The following is a 17,401-nucleotide window of genomic DNA, read 5'->3' as shown; positions in this document are numbered from 1 at the left end:
AGGAAGTCAGTATTTGAGAGTAAGAGATTTAAGAGAACAATGAATGGCTTGAAAATTATTTTAAGGAATGAAAACATATTTGATCAATAATCTGAAAATTTTATTAGCTAGATATTTACAAATCAAGAATGGCTAATACAGATTTTTCTTCTGGTAGAGACCCAAGACACTATTAGAAATAATAATGTTAAATCATTATAATAAAAGGTGAAATGAGGAGGAAATAGAAATTACAGGGAAAGATGAAGTAGCAATTAAGAAGGAAAGAATAGACTGTTGAAAGAAGGAGATTCATAAAAGGGAAGTTGAGGGGTAATATGAAAGAAGAAGAGAGAATTAAATAGGAGGGGACCAAAGAATGATGTTTCTCCCTTCATGCATTCATACTGTGAGAGGTACCACAGAAAAAAAAAGGCTTAGAGTGCTCCACAGCTGGGAAGAGACATCTGAAGTAACACACTGTGAGAGGACTTGGAAGAGAGGAAAGGACTCAAAAAGGAGAATAATACTACAAGTACCTACAAAGAACAAAGTAGAACAAGGCAATTATGATACAGACACATTATTTTTCAGAACATAACGTATGGAGAATATTTTGAGCAGAAAATCAAGGAAGTACTCCTATGTGTCAGTGGAGTGGCAGTGGCAGGGGCAATGACAGAAAGAATGAAGAGGCAGTCATTAAGTTAGGGGAAAAGACAAAGAATGGGGAAAATTTCTTACCCTTTTAACCATGATATTTGGTAAACTTCAAAGTCCATTTAATACAATCTGATTTTGTATGGTAGATAGGAAAGTATAATTATTCTCTACTTTATACAAGATTAACTTCACTTACTTCAGTGAAGAAGCCACTGGTGTAAAAATCAGTCTCTTTTCAAACTGTCACAGCTCTGAACTTCATGGTTCAGGATTAAAACTTAATATGTTTCAGTATTTCCAGGACTGCTACGATTACTACACGTTCACAAATATTTCATATACCACGCTTCATTTGTATATGCAAGCAAAGAATCGTAGAGATGTTTGGAACGCTCTATTTTCACTATGCACACCTGTAATAGAAGCTGCGGGTTTAGCACCTCAAATAATAAAAATATATATGAAACATATTTTTAACAGGGAAAAACAAAGATTGGTACTTCTGTGAACTTCAGAACTTCATAAGAAACTTAACCAAGATAAACAAACGTATGATACCATGGTCTAAAGTAGTCTAGAAACTCACCATGTCTTTGTATTTGTTTAATTCCATGAATTGCACAGACTACTCACATAGACATAAGATAATGCCATAGAGTAGTTGAATGATGAATATATGAATACATCTTGTTTCTAGAGTGCAAAGTACAATTTGCCCAGGATTGTCTTGTTAAAGCATTCAAGATTAAGAGAGACTCTCCACAGTTAACATGAGTGTGGTATCCTGTTTTCTTAATATGAATATTCCAAGTAACATGCAAAGTTGCATTTGATGGCTTCCTATAATCTCAACTGTAATATGTTTTACATAAAATCAATGATACAATAACTGTCATAATTTTGTCAACAACAGTATGTGTCATTTTAACTTGTTAAAAGCTTGTTGAATGTAATAATTTGATTTCCTTACCCATTTCAGACATCTCTGGCACAGTAACAATGTATGGTCCATCTGTAAATTTTGGCGCATTGTCATTGATATCCTGCACCTTGATAATAAATTCAGATTCAGGCTCGAGTGGCTTGTTTGTCCGTCTATCAATAGCTTGGGCATGAAGCACATAGTGTGTCTTCTGCTCTCGGTCTAGGCTTTTGGTTGAATGGATGTCTCCAGTCGTGTCATCAATAATAAAGATAGTCCCTGCCCCTTCTCCGGTAAGAATGTATTTGACTGATCCATCACCTTTGTCAGAATTGGAGTGCAGCTGTAAAATATAAACACATAAAATCATAGAAAATAACCTATTAAAAATCATAAAAGGTTATTTCATAAAAGATCTAAAAACTGTAATATTTCTGTTAGCACCATCCTACTTAGTTTTTAACCTTCCCATCACTTGTTGTAATCCCTTATGTGGCATTGCTGTCAAGTCAATCATTTTGTTCAGGATCATAATCACCCAGCATAGTTCACTTTTTAAGATGGGATTTTTTTTTTTTGGTGCACGTCCATTCTAGAAAACTTTCCTAAGTTAAGAATATTATAGTAACTGGGGTGGCTTTTATTTTATTATGGTTTGGTTTTAGTCCTTCCAGCAGTTACCATACAGCATTCCTTGCTAGAAACCCTGCCTTAAGCACTAAGCCTGAAGAAGTCACACTGAGGACTGTTTGCCTCAATGACATAGTTCAATCCCACCACCTATGTTATCTTCTGTGAACACAAGGATAGCATAGTTTACACAAAAGGAAACTGTGTAGCGTGACAGCAACAGATGTATGTCCAGGACTACCTTGTCCCACAACAAAATACATCCATTTTCTCTCAGTTTTGCTTGTTTCATTCTAATTAGAAACTCACCTAATTTGCTTGTATTTAAATTATTTCTAATGAAGCACTGAACTTCAGCATTTTCATTTGCACACTTCCAGCATACATTTCATTTTCGTACTTCCAGCATTTTCACTGCTCCTAACACACACTCTGTGCTATAAAATATACATTTAATATATTACCCCTCCTTCAGGAGAATAAAGCTTGCATTTACTGGGGGGCGAGGGGGAAGGAAAATTTACAAAGTACCCTGGTGTACCGAGAGATAACACGAAAATGAAAAAGCTATCCACATTAAGCCCCAGTGCTTCTAACTTGACTTTAAAGAATTGCTGGTTTAGATTAAAATTCAACATACGTTCTCTGAGAAGGAGGGGTAATTTTTGATAGATTGAGAAGTTTGTGGGTTTTTTTTCTTTAGAACTACTCCGAGAACAGAATGTATTTATTGAAGTGCACAATGAGAACAAAGTGATAATGCAGAAATGAACAGCCTCAGGTATTGTGCAGTTATATTGTGATGTTAAATCAGAAGGGAAACTTCCTAATTTTAAGAACTCATTCTTATTCTTATCTCAGTGCTCTGACTATCTCTCAATATCTGCAGCATGGCATTACTAAGTTTTAGTTTCCAGACTCCTTTCCATTCTCAGTTCAGAAACCATTTAAATTTGGATAGAGAAAATAGATTTTTGAGAGTCCAAATCATCTTTTTTTCTGACTTAAATCATACAGAGATGCTGATATTTTCTCACTCTCCACTTTTTCTTTTTTTTTTTTTCCCCCAGTTCTTTGTCTTGCCTTTAAAATTATCTAGTTTGCTTTTTGTAAAAAAAAAGCAAGCATACGGGACTTGATGACACTTTTTAATCTTGTGTACCAAATCTACGAAACTATGGTGTCACACATAATTTATAACTTGTCCTGTAGGGGGGGTAGGAGGGGAAAATCTAATAAAATTAAGATTGTCAGCTCATGTAAACTTCAGCGTAATTCAGTCAGTGCATCACGCACTTATGCGAGCTGCAGGAAGATCTGACTGGATAACCAAACCAAAGCTGGGTCACCACTGTGGACCCATTTTTTAGTTTTGAAAATGGAAGAGAGAAAGAAGCAGAGAAAGGGTCTGTTTGCCTGGCTTTGCTTTTATAGGACAGCAGGACAGTCTTAAACCTTTCCTGTAAAGAAGAGATGGGCAAAATTCTGGTTACATCTCTCTTTGTCCTGAGAATAAGACTGTACTCTGTTAAGACAAGAATAATTCACTCGATGTAAAATGCCAGAGATCCAAACTTCTTATAAAGTCAAAATGTTACTGGAAGTTATTTATTCCTAAAAACAAGAATAGTAGGTACTCTGGTATTCTGATCTTGGTTTGATTGTATTCCAGTTTTTTCAGAAACAATCAATCAGAATTGAGTATCTCCTGCTGCAGGTTCCTTTTTTGATAAAACTATTCCTGAGTGTTAGTGTTTGCAAATGTCAACAATTGTCTTTATGTGGAAAAAAGCCAACAAACACTTCCCTACCCAAAAAAAAAAAAAAAAAAAAAAGGCCAAAAACAAAAGCCAAGAAAGCAAGGAGAAAATTTGTATGCACACGAAAATGACAAATTTGCTTAGTTTCTGAAGATATAAGGGACCCAATTACCCCAAACTGAAAAAGATCAAAAGGATTTCCATCATTGTCTCCTTTTAACTCTACATGCATATATGCAAAAGCATATTTACTTATACTATACAAAGGTCCCAGCAAAAAACAGTGTTCATAATTGGAATTATGGAAAGTATAAACCATCTAAGAAATTGGTTACATAGGTAAGAAAACAACAGAATAAGGAACTGCTGTAGAATTTAAGAAATAAGCTTTCTTCAAAAAGTCCAAATAGACATGGTATTCCAATACCATACTGTAGAAAGGCACACCCAGAAACTCACTCTAATAGTACAAATTGAAATATTAGATATTATTCATTGTGAAGAAACAACTATTTGTACTTGTCATTAGTGATGAAAATGAAGGTGCATTTTGAGTCACAGGGCTCTTATATCTATCAAGTAATAAAAGTTAAGAAGCACAAAAGATTCTCAGCTGACTACACGGCAAACCAGTGATTCCTGCTAAACATCCTGTTATCCAACAAACTTCAATTGAAAAATGCAATCATGAATCAGCTGACTTAATATTAATTAATAATATTAATATTAATTAGGACTATTAATAAACCAGTAGCCTTCAATTTGTAGCTGGGTCTTTTACACTGCAGTTGTAAGGCAACAACCAAAACCAAGAGAAAGCTAGAGAAGTTCCTGTTTCCTTACTTCCTGACGCCTTAGATTATTTGAAAAATAACACTTTGATGTACGCCTTTTAATTTCTATGCTGAATTTTAAATTCATGCAGGAGGATTTTGCATTGCATTTCTACTGCATAGCAAAAGGGCCTTTCCTTTGTCACTTGTTGTATTTTGAGTTTTTCTGTAAGGCAAAGATTAAATAACTGTTTGTCTTCTTTAATACTTCTACCTCAGTATAAATTGGCCCAAGTAAAAAAAAAGTATCAAAGCTTCTCTCAAACACGTTCATAATATGGGTTGTACTGAAGACAGCCCCTGGGAATCTCTGCTTAAGACAATGCCTACCAGGCTAATGAGAGATTCATGTCCCTCAGCACTTCTTTCTTTTCCCTGCGTACTATGAAATCACCTCCACAACAGGTGGTTGTGGAATAAACAAGTGGTTTATTTCACAAAAGCATTTCTAACTAGAATAAATGGGATTTGCTGTTACAAATACATGGTTTGGGAGACTGAAATTCTGCAGCTGTGCCTATAACGATTTATAACGATTTTGCAAAGAAGCAGAATCTACCTGGTCAATAGTGAACTTTCTCTCTACTTGGGACTGCTGTAACTATTTCTCTTTCAGATTAATTTGACAGAGAGTGGGGAAAGCACTGAGCAGCATAGACTCAAGCCAACCCATGTTCTGTTCACCAGTTTAGACATAACCTGTGTGATCTGGGAAGCCATCTCATCCCAGATCCCTAGAAAGGGTGTGGACATTCAATTTCTCTTTTCCAATGACTACTGCAATAACATGTATACACTAGAAGATGAGATACTCACATGATGTAGTAAAATGAATAAATAGCTTTGATAAACACTAAGTATGGTGTTTTTTCCCCCCCTGGTGTGCCAGACAGAGACATAAAGTTGGAACATTACAGAAGTCTCTTAATTTAAATAGAAATACAAACAAATCGCAAACTGAAACATGATTACTCATAATGTTGAGATGAGTAACGAGCACTGAAAAGAAATACAAGGGAAATAAGACAAACATTAGAACACAACTGATTTATCTATCTGTGGTTTTAACTATGACTATGATAACATAACTGAAATTGTTTTTCAGTAGGCCTTTGCTTTTATGATAGTCCGCTGCATCTGGTGATTATAGATTGATTTGTGATATCAACTTTCAACTGCTACTTAAAGAAACTTTTTTTCTTTTTTTGCTTCCCTGAGCAATCTCACCTTAGACCCCAAACCATTTTAAAAATTACTTTGCCTAGAGGTTATAACTACTGGAGACTATAGAGCTTGCACTTGCACTCACCATTTGGACTTCCCTAGCTCCCAGGGCTCCCCAACCCTACCTGTGGCTCAGTACTTCACTGCAGCCCCACAGCGACACCATCCCCAGGAAGCTGCCTCACTCTGCTGCTCCCTAACTGCAACATCTCCAATCTCCAAACTTCCAGCCAGTGCAGGCTTCTGAATTCCTTGTGGAAATGCAGTTTCTACCCTATTTGATGGGCTGGCTTCTGAAAACATTCCTTATCACTGCTGATCGGGTTATGCTCCTATCAAGAACATATCCATTATCCTGAAACTGTCCAGAACCAGAAACCTCCAGAATGTATTCAATTTTCATACCCTACTGGGCATTATTAATATCTTTATTTCTCAGATTTTTTTTTAGGAAAAGAAGAAAAAAGAATAGATGAAGGGCATATCTAGAGTGTCATCTTTATCAACCCAGTGGGCTTCACTTCTTGACATATTTAATAACAAGTTGGATTCAGGATGATTTATGACAATTTCTCAATACTAAGCTGGTCTGTATCAGCAGTGTATGACTGATTTTGCAGAATAGCGACCAAGGTGTCCTAGTTTTGCTAAGATTTAAACATTTCTCTTCCATCAATCCATTTAAATGCTTCAACTTTCTTTTAGTATTCCTGCAGAAAGGGTAGAAAGTCTGTATTTTCCAAAGGCATGATCTGAAGAAGCATACCAAGCATTTCAGTTTCTTAAGAGTTTTCTTTATATTCTTATTATTAATTTTGATACTATGAGTCTTGAAATACTTATAATTTGAAGCACTAGTATATTAACTGATGTAAAATGAATGCACACATTGTAGGCTTGTTGCCCAGCTAATACAGTTTTTTAACTGCTAGTAACTGCAATCAGGTGACTAAAGCCTAATTGCAGAACCAAATGGAAAGGTGCCTGCTGCTTACCTACTGGCCTTATTCACCATCCTTCATTTTCATACATCTTTCCCTTCATTGTTTTGCCTAATGCTTTTTGCCACATCCTATATCCAAACATTTAAGCATATATAATTGTCAAGCAAATGACCACAAATAGGTAGAAAGAATTACAGAAACCAGGCCCAGCAGGAAGAAGCTCACCAGTAAGTACTATAAAACCAATCAAAATATTGGGGAGGAAGGCAACATCCTGCTCCTACAACACACAGTGATCACCACTGTCCCCTGCACTTGCCTGAAGAAGACAAGACATGATCAGGAAACCGTGCATGGCCAAGAGAATGAGAAAGAGGCTTGGATAAGTAGAAGAGTTGTCTATTTGTGATTTAATTGTGCACTGCTTTCCCCCATTTGCTTTAACTGAATAATCTGAATTCCTGGTGTGATGTGTGGGTGGCATTTTAAGTGGACTAGTAATTATTTTTACAATATTTTAATTGGACTAACAAATTATTGGGTCTGGATATAAGATATGTGCTGTTATATTAAAAAAAAAATATATATATATATATATGAGTTTCCCATATACATGCTAAATTCAAATCCGAGGCTGATTTGAAAAGATCAAGAACCACTGCACTAACTTAACAAATTTAATTAGAGCAGAAGTGGTTATGTACATATAAACAAATTATTTTAAAATAAATGCAGAGAATTAACTTAAAACTTATTTTTGACAAATAATAAACAAAATAATATGCATAGAATTTCAAAAGCAAAACCTAAGTTTTGGTAGTGACACTATCATTATGTCTTTCGAATAAAGTATAGTCTTCTGTTTGGGGAGCAGCACACTCTTTCAGGAGAATCAGCAGGAGAATCTCCCCTTCCCAATTCTGCTCCCACTGCCAAGCAGTTTAATCAGGTAAGAGGGCCCCAGCACAATAGTACAACAGCAAAGCCTACCAATGACTGTGCAGCCTAGTGGAATGGCAAAAATGTTCCTAAACAACATGAGCTAGGAACTTTAGCAAACCATAAGAGAATATATTAAAAAAAGAATGTACATACACTACCTTACTTTTGTTATGCAGAATCATTTAATGCTTCACTAAAACCATCAAAATTTAAATATGTATAAAGAATTAATGGTATAACATTAAAACACTGAGTAAAAAATGTTTTTATCTACTCTGTAATAGCACTGCAGTCATGTTGACTTCCTTTGATGTTTATGTAGACACAAAATGTAATTTAAAAGAAATGATACCATAACTTAATAGTAGTAAAAACCAAATTATTCTGAATGATGCACACTGCAAAATCAGTCTAGCTGATACTACTGAAATGCTCATCGTGCCTATGCAGTAAAACCATCTCAGCTTTGCCACAGAATTGCTTCTTTCAGTCTGAGCTCTAAAGTATGTTTTGATGAAATATACTGCTCTGAGCAATGTCACATGTTTTGATGGAATTCTCAGAGGGAATCATTAGCCTAGGAGATAACTGTATTATCCATTCGAGAAGAAGCTATTCCACACCCTTGTCAAACAGAGGAGGAAAATACAGAATTGCAATTGCCCCCATCTGTTGAATGGGTTTTCTCAGACAGAAAAAATATAATTGGATTGCAATAATCCAGGAAAAACACAACTGAAACAGTATTAACTTTGTAGTATAACAAACACTACAGCATAAAAACATCTGTTCTTGCAAGATGTGCTTACCTGAAGTCCACTCCTTTACCTCTGCTTTTGGGGAGACTGGGTAATGGCAAGAAGTATGGAGATGCATAAGCAATCACATCTAAAGTAACATTAGGTGTACTAAAGCTGACACAAGTGGTCAACATTAGTTTCAATTTTATCTCTGTACCCAAGGAGGACTACAAGAAAAATAGAGAATGGAATCCTAAAACACCACAATAAATGTTTATGTATAAAACTGTTATTTTGTTTTCAAAGAACACTATATACTTTTAAGAAAAATACAATCCAAAATTGTACTTTCAGTGTACTATGTGTCTGAATCAATACAAAATAAAAATACTTCCTCTCTGCTGAAGTTTTCCTCTGAACTCTCTCCACAGCAGTGAGCTTTCATTTTAGACACCTTTTACTTGGCCAAATGCTATGATGGGAATAAAGACACTCCTTATTCAAGTAAGAAGAATTTACATAGCATGTTTTTTTACAGGTTTTAAAGAGCTGGACAGGCATCCAGTTGCAGTACGTGCTAACCAAGGTCTTCTAAAAATATAATTTTGCAAATATAGTTGTTTGTAGGTCCCAGGGCTAAGTAACTACAGCTGACTGAACTATTACTTAAAACATGATTGAAATTAAGCTGGTCTTTTTTGTTTAGGTTTTATTTGAAAAAGATAATTTTTAAACAGAAAACAAAACAAGACTACTCATTCCCCAGTACTGTTCTAGAGCCAGAAGAGTTGACTCAGAGTCACAGCACACCCCTCCTACTCTGCAATCCATGAAACACTCATCTCCCATGACACTTATACAGAATGGCCACAAGATATTAATGTAAGAAAAGTGTTGTACACTTTCATAGTGTATCAACTTTATTTCTGACTAAACAAGGAAAATAATTAAAAATCTTCTATTTTTCTTCCATTCATAAAAGCTCCTATTTTTTTCAAATCCTGCAGTCTCCTTAAAGGGTAAGTATTATTCTCTCTCTTTCAAAGAGGAGTAATTTGATTTTCACAGACTTGAACTATGAAATTCACCCAGAAATAAATTCAGATTTAAAAAACCCAAAACCAGACTCCGCTCTCTCTAGTCATGATACCATTAGACAATGGTGAACTTTGCAGTTCCCAGGGAAAGGGGGAGAGGAGAGATTTCTGATTCTATAAAAAAAATATTACTGGAGGGCTGCAGAATTTCAGAACGTTTATAAACTCAACTTTTCAATGTAATCAGAGAAATATCATCAATAGGGAAAAAAAAAAAGGTAAATTTAACTATGTAAGTTAAGACTTCAAATGAATGCTTCATGTCACATTCAACCTAATAACTACCAAGATCGTGGCACCAGATTTGTGCTATGTTTGTTTTTATGGCACCAGAAGTCTGGCTTCAATGCATATGAACAAGTATTTAATACATGGGTTGATGTTATATTACTTCATAGCATTCTGTTCCAGCAATACGACTCCTTTCTCCCTCACGTCATATGTCACTAAGCAGTGCAGAAAACTATTTCATGCTCTCTAGACAAATTTACAAAACTAATGGTCTTCAGTTTTCAGCATCTTTTCACAATCCACTGTCACAAAAAACTCACTTTCAAATCAATAAATCTGTAAAACTGTGTTAATAACTTAAGATTCCTAGATCCATGTAGAAGGATTATAAATTTGACCAAGTCTGAATCCAAATGTGATAAGGTTTGATGATACACTGTTGCTAAAAGAAGCCCTGGCCACACTACATCACCATTGGAAGAAGAAAGTTCTGTTTCAGTTTGTGCTGTTACCAGATAACAGTAAAGAGGTGTTATGCCAATATAAAGGAGTTCTAAAAATCCTGTAAATGGTCACAAGCATACAATAAGTGCTTCAGTTGATGGTACTACTCTCTGACACAGGCCTTGCAAACTTCTGATTTACTTAAATCACTGAAACACTGCTTTCCTTGTAAATGCCTTACTGTTCAACTACATAGTCACAGATGCATTAAACCTCAAAGATGCCAGAAGTCGTCCTAGGTACCAGTGTCATAACTTGCATTATCTGAAGAAGTAAGACTGCTTTCATAAGGAAGAATGTTTGCTTCAGACATTGAAAAGGTCAAGGTCAGAAGAACAGCAAGTGCACATTCTCTTTGGAAACATACTGGAAATAAACTGAAGCATTGAAAAGCTGTTCTTCACTGGAAAGCATAGCACATTTGTGACAACAGTGGAGCAAAAACAGTTTCTGTTTCCATACACTGTTCCTGAAGACTTCCTACAGGTGCTCTTGACCTTCATTACTGGTGCAAGCTCAGCCAAGCTACTCTCATTGCAGCACTTTTAAAAATATTATTATTTTTTATGTGCGCAGAGTGAATCAAACTCTGCATTTCCTTTCAGAGGGGAAAATAAGGAATACGTCCAATTTAACAGGGTCTTCCAAAAAGAAAATACGCATCTGCCTTTACTGAACAGGAAAGACAGACTAAGGATTAGTTTAGATTTTCCAAATGAGAAAGAATTATTAGTCATTTAAAACCCTGATCAAGGAATTTCACATAACATGTGATTTCCATGTATAGAGCTTCTCTTGATATTAACAGGAATGATAGAAATAGCTCACTGGAGCAAAGAGCTCTAAGTGTAATTGTACTCAAGCCCTTTAGGAAAGTCTGATTTATTTGTTTGTTTGACAGTACTACAGCAAATACTGTTTACACTGTGAAAGATCTTAAGACAGAATATTCATTTTTAAGCTCTGGAAAAACCAGTCTGCAGTGTACCCATGTGACATTCTGAATTACTTCTTTCTCCTTTGCTCTTCCTAAATAATATTGTGAAGATAAAAATAAATGTGTGATTTTCTGATGTAGTATTTGTGAGCCATGTAAAATCAACAAGAGAAAATTTTATGCCAGCGACTTGATTACTTATTCAATTACAGAGTTTGATTAGGAAAAAAAAAATGTTATGCAGAAAAGTTCAAGGAGAGATAATTAATTTACCAGCTTCCTTTTATCCCATCCTTCCAGAAATCTTTCACACATTTTTGGTTTTGATGTCTTTGAAGCTAATTTGCTGAGAAATTCATAAGGCTGTAGAAAGAAAACAGGTTAGCTACTGTCCAATGGCTTCTATTTCGGGTGAAAAAAGTTGTTTCATTCTGAAGAAACTGCCATGCATTGTCAAGAATCACAGAGATCACTGTTTCACAAGGATTTCATCTGCATATTTCTGTGAGCTCCTTATAACTAATGTTAATGCATTCTTCCAGGTAATGGAAAATGCCTGTTTCCATTATTGAGGGGGGGTTTTTTGGTCTTTTTTTTTTTTTTTTTTGTTTTGTTTTTGTTAAGAGTCCTTTGTTATATACTTTCTAAATATTAGAAAGTCTTAATACTGAATATAAGAATATTGATTTATTGCTGCAGTAATCCACTTCATCTACAGTATTTCACACTTAAAGGCATGTTTAGACTTTTTGCATCTGGAATGTCATTTTATCTCTTTTATGTGGCCTACAGCTTGTCTTTTTCTGTGATGAATTTTAGATTTGTAAGAAAATTGCTTCTATATAGTTTCCATTACAAGTCACAAGTGATGACTTTTCTGTATCTCCTTTAGAAGAGAATATAGGTTTTTTGATAACAGATACCTTTCTTCTTCCTATAAGTAGTACTCTTGCTATTTAATGGAAGCAAAAAGTGCTACATGACAAAGGGAAAAAGCCCTGCATCATCATGATGAGGACATGCTTCCATAAATTTCTTTAAAAGGTCACTAGTGCCCCAAAATCTATTGATAATGCAAACTATGCTACCCGCAACAACTTTGTTGGGTAAGAAATCAGAAGATCCATGTTCACAGCAGAAGCCCTCTCCACAGATGTAAGTAATGTAATGTCTGCAATAAAAGAAATTATGAAGTGTTCATGACTGTTACTGTGATGGCTATGCTCTTACAAGTAGGAATAAAGAAATGGGAGCACATCAATCCCAGTGAACAGGAGTGTAAACAGCTGTAATTAACTTTCACATGCTTTTCATGAACAGTTACAAAAGCTTCCTGAAACTCATATGGATGCAAACTGGGGAATTTCAAGAGTCTTTGTTATGCATTTCCATACTTGCACACATGTATTATCAAGAAGTACAATTTCTGAGGTCAAGATTTTTTAATCAGGTAATTCTTACCAAGGAGCACAATTTTTCCTAAGGGGTAGCATCCAACTTTTTCTGTATTCTTCCTAGAGTCATCATGATCCCATCTGTAAGCATCTGTACTGCCACCACTGCAAGGATTTGATTATAGGCAGAGTAAATCCCTCGTTATTTACATTTAGTTCAGTATACCTTCTGGACAAGTAAAACAAAACTTCTGAAAATGTTTACAAACCAATTTTGTATCACAATTTATGATAGACTGGCATTTTAAGTTGACAGCATTCCTGTAAAGACCTTGTGTAATGTGTAATCTCTTGCTACTTTTCCCACCTGATGATAACTTTTCAAGTGCTGTATGATGTCTTTTCAGCACTGTACATTCTTCACTATGACTGACAAATGAGGATAAAGAATGATGCTAGACTTCTGAAATAGCAATCAAAAAGACCAAGCCCTCCCAATTTCCAGAAACCAATATTTAAATTTCAAATATGTTTAATTGTTCTTGCACTGAATCCATGAATTTTTAGTTTCTAAAAGCAGACATGGTGTATTTTCATACAACAGGATATACAAGAAGAATCTATGTGCATGAATCAGATATCCTCAGTTTAAATTTTGGTGCAGAATTGTGTAACATTTGATATTATAATATTTATGAGCAATATTTTTTAAATTCAAATTCTCCCATATGCTAAAGAACATGGAAAGTGTGCTGAAAGTTTATTTGTAGATATATGTGTACTTAAAAAATTAAGTAAAACCTCCTCAAACTTCTGAACTTCTCACTGCAAAAAAAATATTTATGCTGTTTGCTGTTCACTGTAAAGCCACATATGTTTGATACTTGAACTTGTTTACATTTGTCTACAGGATAGCCATATCCTGACTATGGAATTATCTGGAATTTAGCACAAGAAAAAGCTAGTTGAGAACTGCTTTCTTCCAGTTACCCTCCATGGTCTTTAATAGAAAAAATTTCAACAAAGCAAACCAGAGCCTCATCAAACTACTAACACAAATAGTAATATATTCTGCCTGTTACATTTAACACAAAATTTATATTTCTTATTAAACACTGTCCTCCATTCATCAGCATAATCCAATTCCAATACTAATGTTCTCTTTCTGTACGTGTAAGGAACCCCAAACATATTGTTCCATTCACTGCTATCAGGAAGGAAATGCAAAACAGGAAGGAAATGCAAAACAGGAAGGAAATCTCACTGATGAGAGTGGTCTTTGGATTAGGCTATCAATGTCGGTGGGTAAAGCTAAGAAAAAATAGCTATTTTTCAATAATAAACATTAATTTTGAAGATGCTTACTTAATTTATAAAGCACATATTACATATTTTATAAACATATATAATGCATGACAAGATATAAATTTTAAATAAACCTAGGTAACATCATAAAATGAGAAAATTATAATTTCAGACCTCAGATTTTCAGAGCTGAAGAGGGGAGAGGGAAATGGAGAAGACGTATGGTAGAATAATCTCCTATATCTGAGGTTATATGACCCAGAAAAAAAGCACTAAATTATTTCATTCTTTGATTATATTTTCAAGAATATCACTGTTTTACTGACTCTAAAGTATCTGTCATTTCTGGGAACCAATACCATTGATATGGATTTGCAGTGATTTGCCATGTCAGAACAGCACTACTCAGATACTATTACTATCAGTAATGGCAAGATATTTGGACACAGACACCGAAAGAAAAAAAAAAAAAAGAGCGGCTGTCTCCTCAGACCCAGGACTAGATACAAAATGAATAAAAAAGGAACAAAAGGAAATAATGTGTCCTATTTGGAGGATGAAGGCCTACTGAGCTAACAAATAATAATCCTCCAGCTGTCAGCAGCATCTGCAGTTACCGCATCACTAAAATACTACTTAGGCACTAAGCAGTACAAGTCTTGATAGTGTCAATTCACAGTAGGTCACTGGATCATAGAATCATAAAATCATAGAAATTCTTTCCTCTTAAGGTGGTGAGGCACTGGAATAGGTTGTCCCGGGAGGTTGCGAATGCTCCATCCCTGGCAGTGTTTAAGGCCAGGTTGGATGAGGCCGTGGGTGATATGGTTTAGAGCAAGGGGTCACTGCCCATAGGAGGGGGGCTGGAACTTGATGAACTTAACGTCCTTTCCAACCCTAACTATTCTATGATTCTATGATTATATTGAATCTTAACTTCTTGTTTAAGTTTTAACCCATTACCCCTTGTCCTGCCACTACAGTCCCTAATAAAAAGTCCCTCCCCAGCATCGTTATAGGCCTCCTTCAGATACTGGAAGGCTGCTATGAGGTCTCCACGCAGCCTTCTCTTCTCCAGGCTGAACAGTCCCAACTTTCTCAGCCTGTCTTCATATGGGAGGTGCTCCAGTCCCCTGATCATTCTCATGGCCCTCCTCAGGACTTATTCCAACAGTTCCCTGTCCTATTTATGTTGAGGACATCAGAACTGTACACAATACTCCAAGTGAGGTCTCACAAGAGCAGAGCAGAGGGGCAGGATCACCTCCTTCGAAAGGTCATGCTCCTTTTGATGCAGTCCAGGATACGGTTGGCTTTCTGGGCTGCAAGCTCACAGTGAAGCCAGCTTATGTTCATTTTCTCATCGACCAGCACCCCCAAGTCCTTCTCTGGAGGGCTGCTCTGAATCTCTTCTTTGCCCAACCTGTAGCTGTGCCTGAGATTGCTCCGACCCAGGTGTAGGACCTTGCACTTGGCATGGTTAAACTTCATGAGGTTGGCATCAGCTACCCTCACAAGCCTGTCAAGTTCCCTCTGGATGGCATTCCTTCCCTCCAGCGTATCAACTGAACCACACAGCTTGGTGTCATTGGCAAACTTGCTGAGGGCGCACTCAATCCCACTGTCCATGTCAGTGACAAAGATGTTGAACAAGACCGGTCCCAACACCGATCCCTGAGGGACACCACTTGTAACTGGTCTCCAGCTGGACATTGAGCCATTGACCACAACTCTTTGTGTATGGTCATCCAGCCAGTTCTTTATCCACCAAGTGGTCGACCTGTCAAATTAATATCTCTCTAATTTAGAGACAAGGATGTCATGTGGCACAGTGTCGAATGCTTTACACAAATCCAGGTAGATGACATTAATTGCTCTACCGCTGTCCATCAGCTGCATGGCAAGATAAGATGGCTCTCAAAACATTAGATGGCTATTACTTTATTAACTATTTGCTCAGGCCCAGCTGTCTGTATAAGCAAGGTCAGGGTAGGAACAGTGTTCTCTCAACCAAGCTGAATTCTGAGGTGCAGAGTACTACCAGATGGTATAGAGATCAAGGCCTTCTGAAGTGAAGAGTTCAGACAGTTTTCAGGGTGGATTTACTTTTCTTTCCCTTTCACCCCCCCCCCCCCCCCCTTTCCCAGAAACTGCAGGTGGTTTGTTGTGTTGAACATTTATTCTGAAAAGAAAGAAGCCCCACACTTCAGCCCAGGGTAATACATTCTCATGTGATTGCTCAATGTTTCAAAAAACGCCATCATGTCTCTTCACTTTCCTTTGGTTTTCCCTCCTTTATCCTGTGTTCTCTTATCCATTCTAACCTTTAAGATTCATCTGTTTGTATATTCCACATGCACCACAGTTCCTGAAAGCCCACCTCAAACTGCATTCACACTAAATGCACTGATGAAGTGCAATACCAAGGACACATGAAAATTTAAACATCAGCCTTTGGCATTTAAAAGTTTTGCTGACATACGGAGAATTCTGGAAGGATGACTGGGTGCAAAATTCTGCAGTGAATGAAGGGTTTTAGAAACATATGGCAACAAAAGTGCACATTTGCAGAAGTATGTTGATAAACATTCATTAATAATCATAAAACTTATGCACTTATAACCCCTGTATGATTAAATAGGGAAATTTCTAATGGGGGGGGGGGGGGGAAGCAAACCAAAACCAAACCTGTTTGCTTTCAGAATTAAAATAGCCAATGTGGAATTTTCATTAAAGTAAGTAAGTTAAGGAGCTTTCTGTCTCATAGGTGTTTCAGCCTTTCCTAATAACATCTAAAAGCTGCACGGCTAGGGAACAAAAGCCTTTTCAGTCTAAAAACAAGCCTTGTCCCTCCCCACCAAAATACCCATATTTAAATCTGTGAAGGCAGATGCACACCTGTTTACATCTACAGCACACAAGTAATCTTGATAAAGTTGAGAAAGACAGCTTAGAAATACAAATATTTTCCAGTGCTGAACTCCCATTTTGCCTTTTTTTTTGAGCCGAGGATTAAGGTGATTTTCACAGTTCTACTTGTATTTCTAATATAAAGAAGAAGAAGTCTTCCAGTAGTCAGCTTAAAGCACATGATATGGATATGATAACAGCTTTGCAGAAAGACAGCAAAGACAGACATTCAGTAAAGCATGAGTTTGCATGCTGTTAATTTCCACCCTGGAAATGGTGCTTTTAGTATCATGTTGTTATTCAGAAAATTAGTATCTGAAGGGAACACTGTCTTGGGAAATTCTCAAAAAGTTCAACGACAAGTAAAGCCCCATGAAAGCAGAACA

At 36.3% G+C, this 17,401-nt stretch overlaps 1 protein-coding gene across 5 annotated transcripts in view; it reads right to left on the bottom strand.

Annotated features, from left to right (window-relative positions):
- The window catches only part of CDH18 (cadherin 18), a 584,308-nt gene that overhangs the window by 131,505 nt on the left and 435,402 nt on the right, over positions 1–17,401 (bottom strand). For all 5 annotated transcript variants that reach the window (XM_061346700.1, XM_061346697.1, XM_061346698.1 and 2 more), the window contains one exon: positions 1,613–1,907. In XM_061346700.1, coding sequence (XP_061202684.1) covers positions 1,613–1,907 — 295 coding nt within the window. The remainder of the gene's footprint in view (positions 1–1,612; positions 1,908–17,401) is intronic.

This window comes from Neopsephotus bourkii, unplaced genomic scaffold (genome assembly GCF_033783945.1).
Source record: "Neopsephotus bourkii isolate Nb327-2 ecotype Australia unplaced genomic scaffold, CSIRO-AGI_Nbou_v1 NB_272, whole genome shotgun sequence".
Taxonomy (NCBI): Eukaryota; Metazoa; Chordata; class Aves; order Psittaciformes; family Psittacidae; genus Neopsephotus; species Neopsephotus bourkii.
Note: the sequence above shows the minus strand (reverse complement) of the source record. Positions and strands in the feature narration are given on the sequence as shown.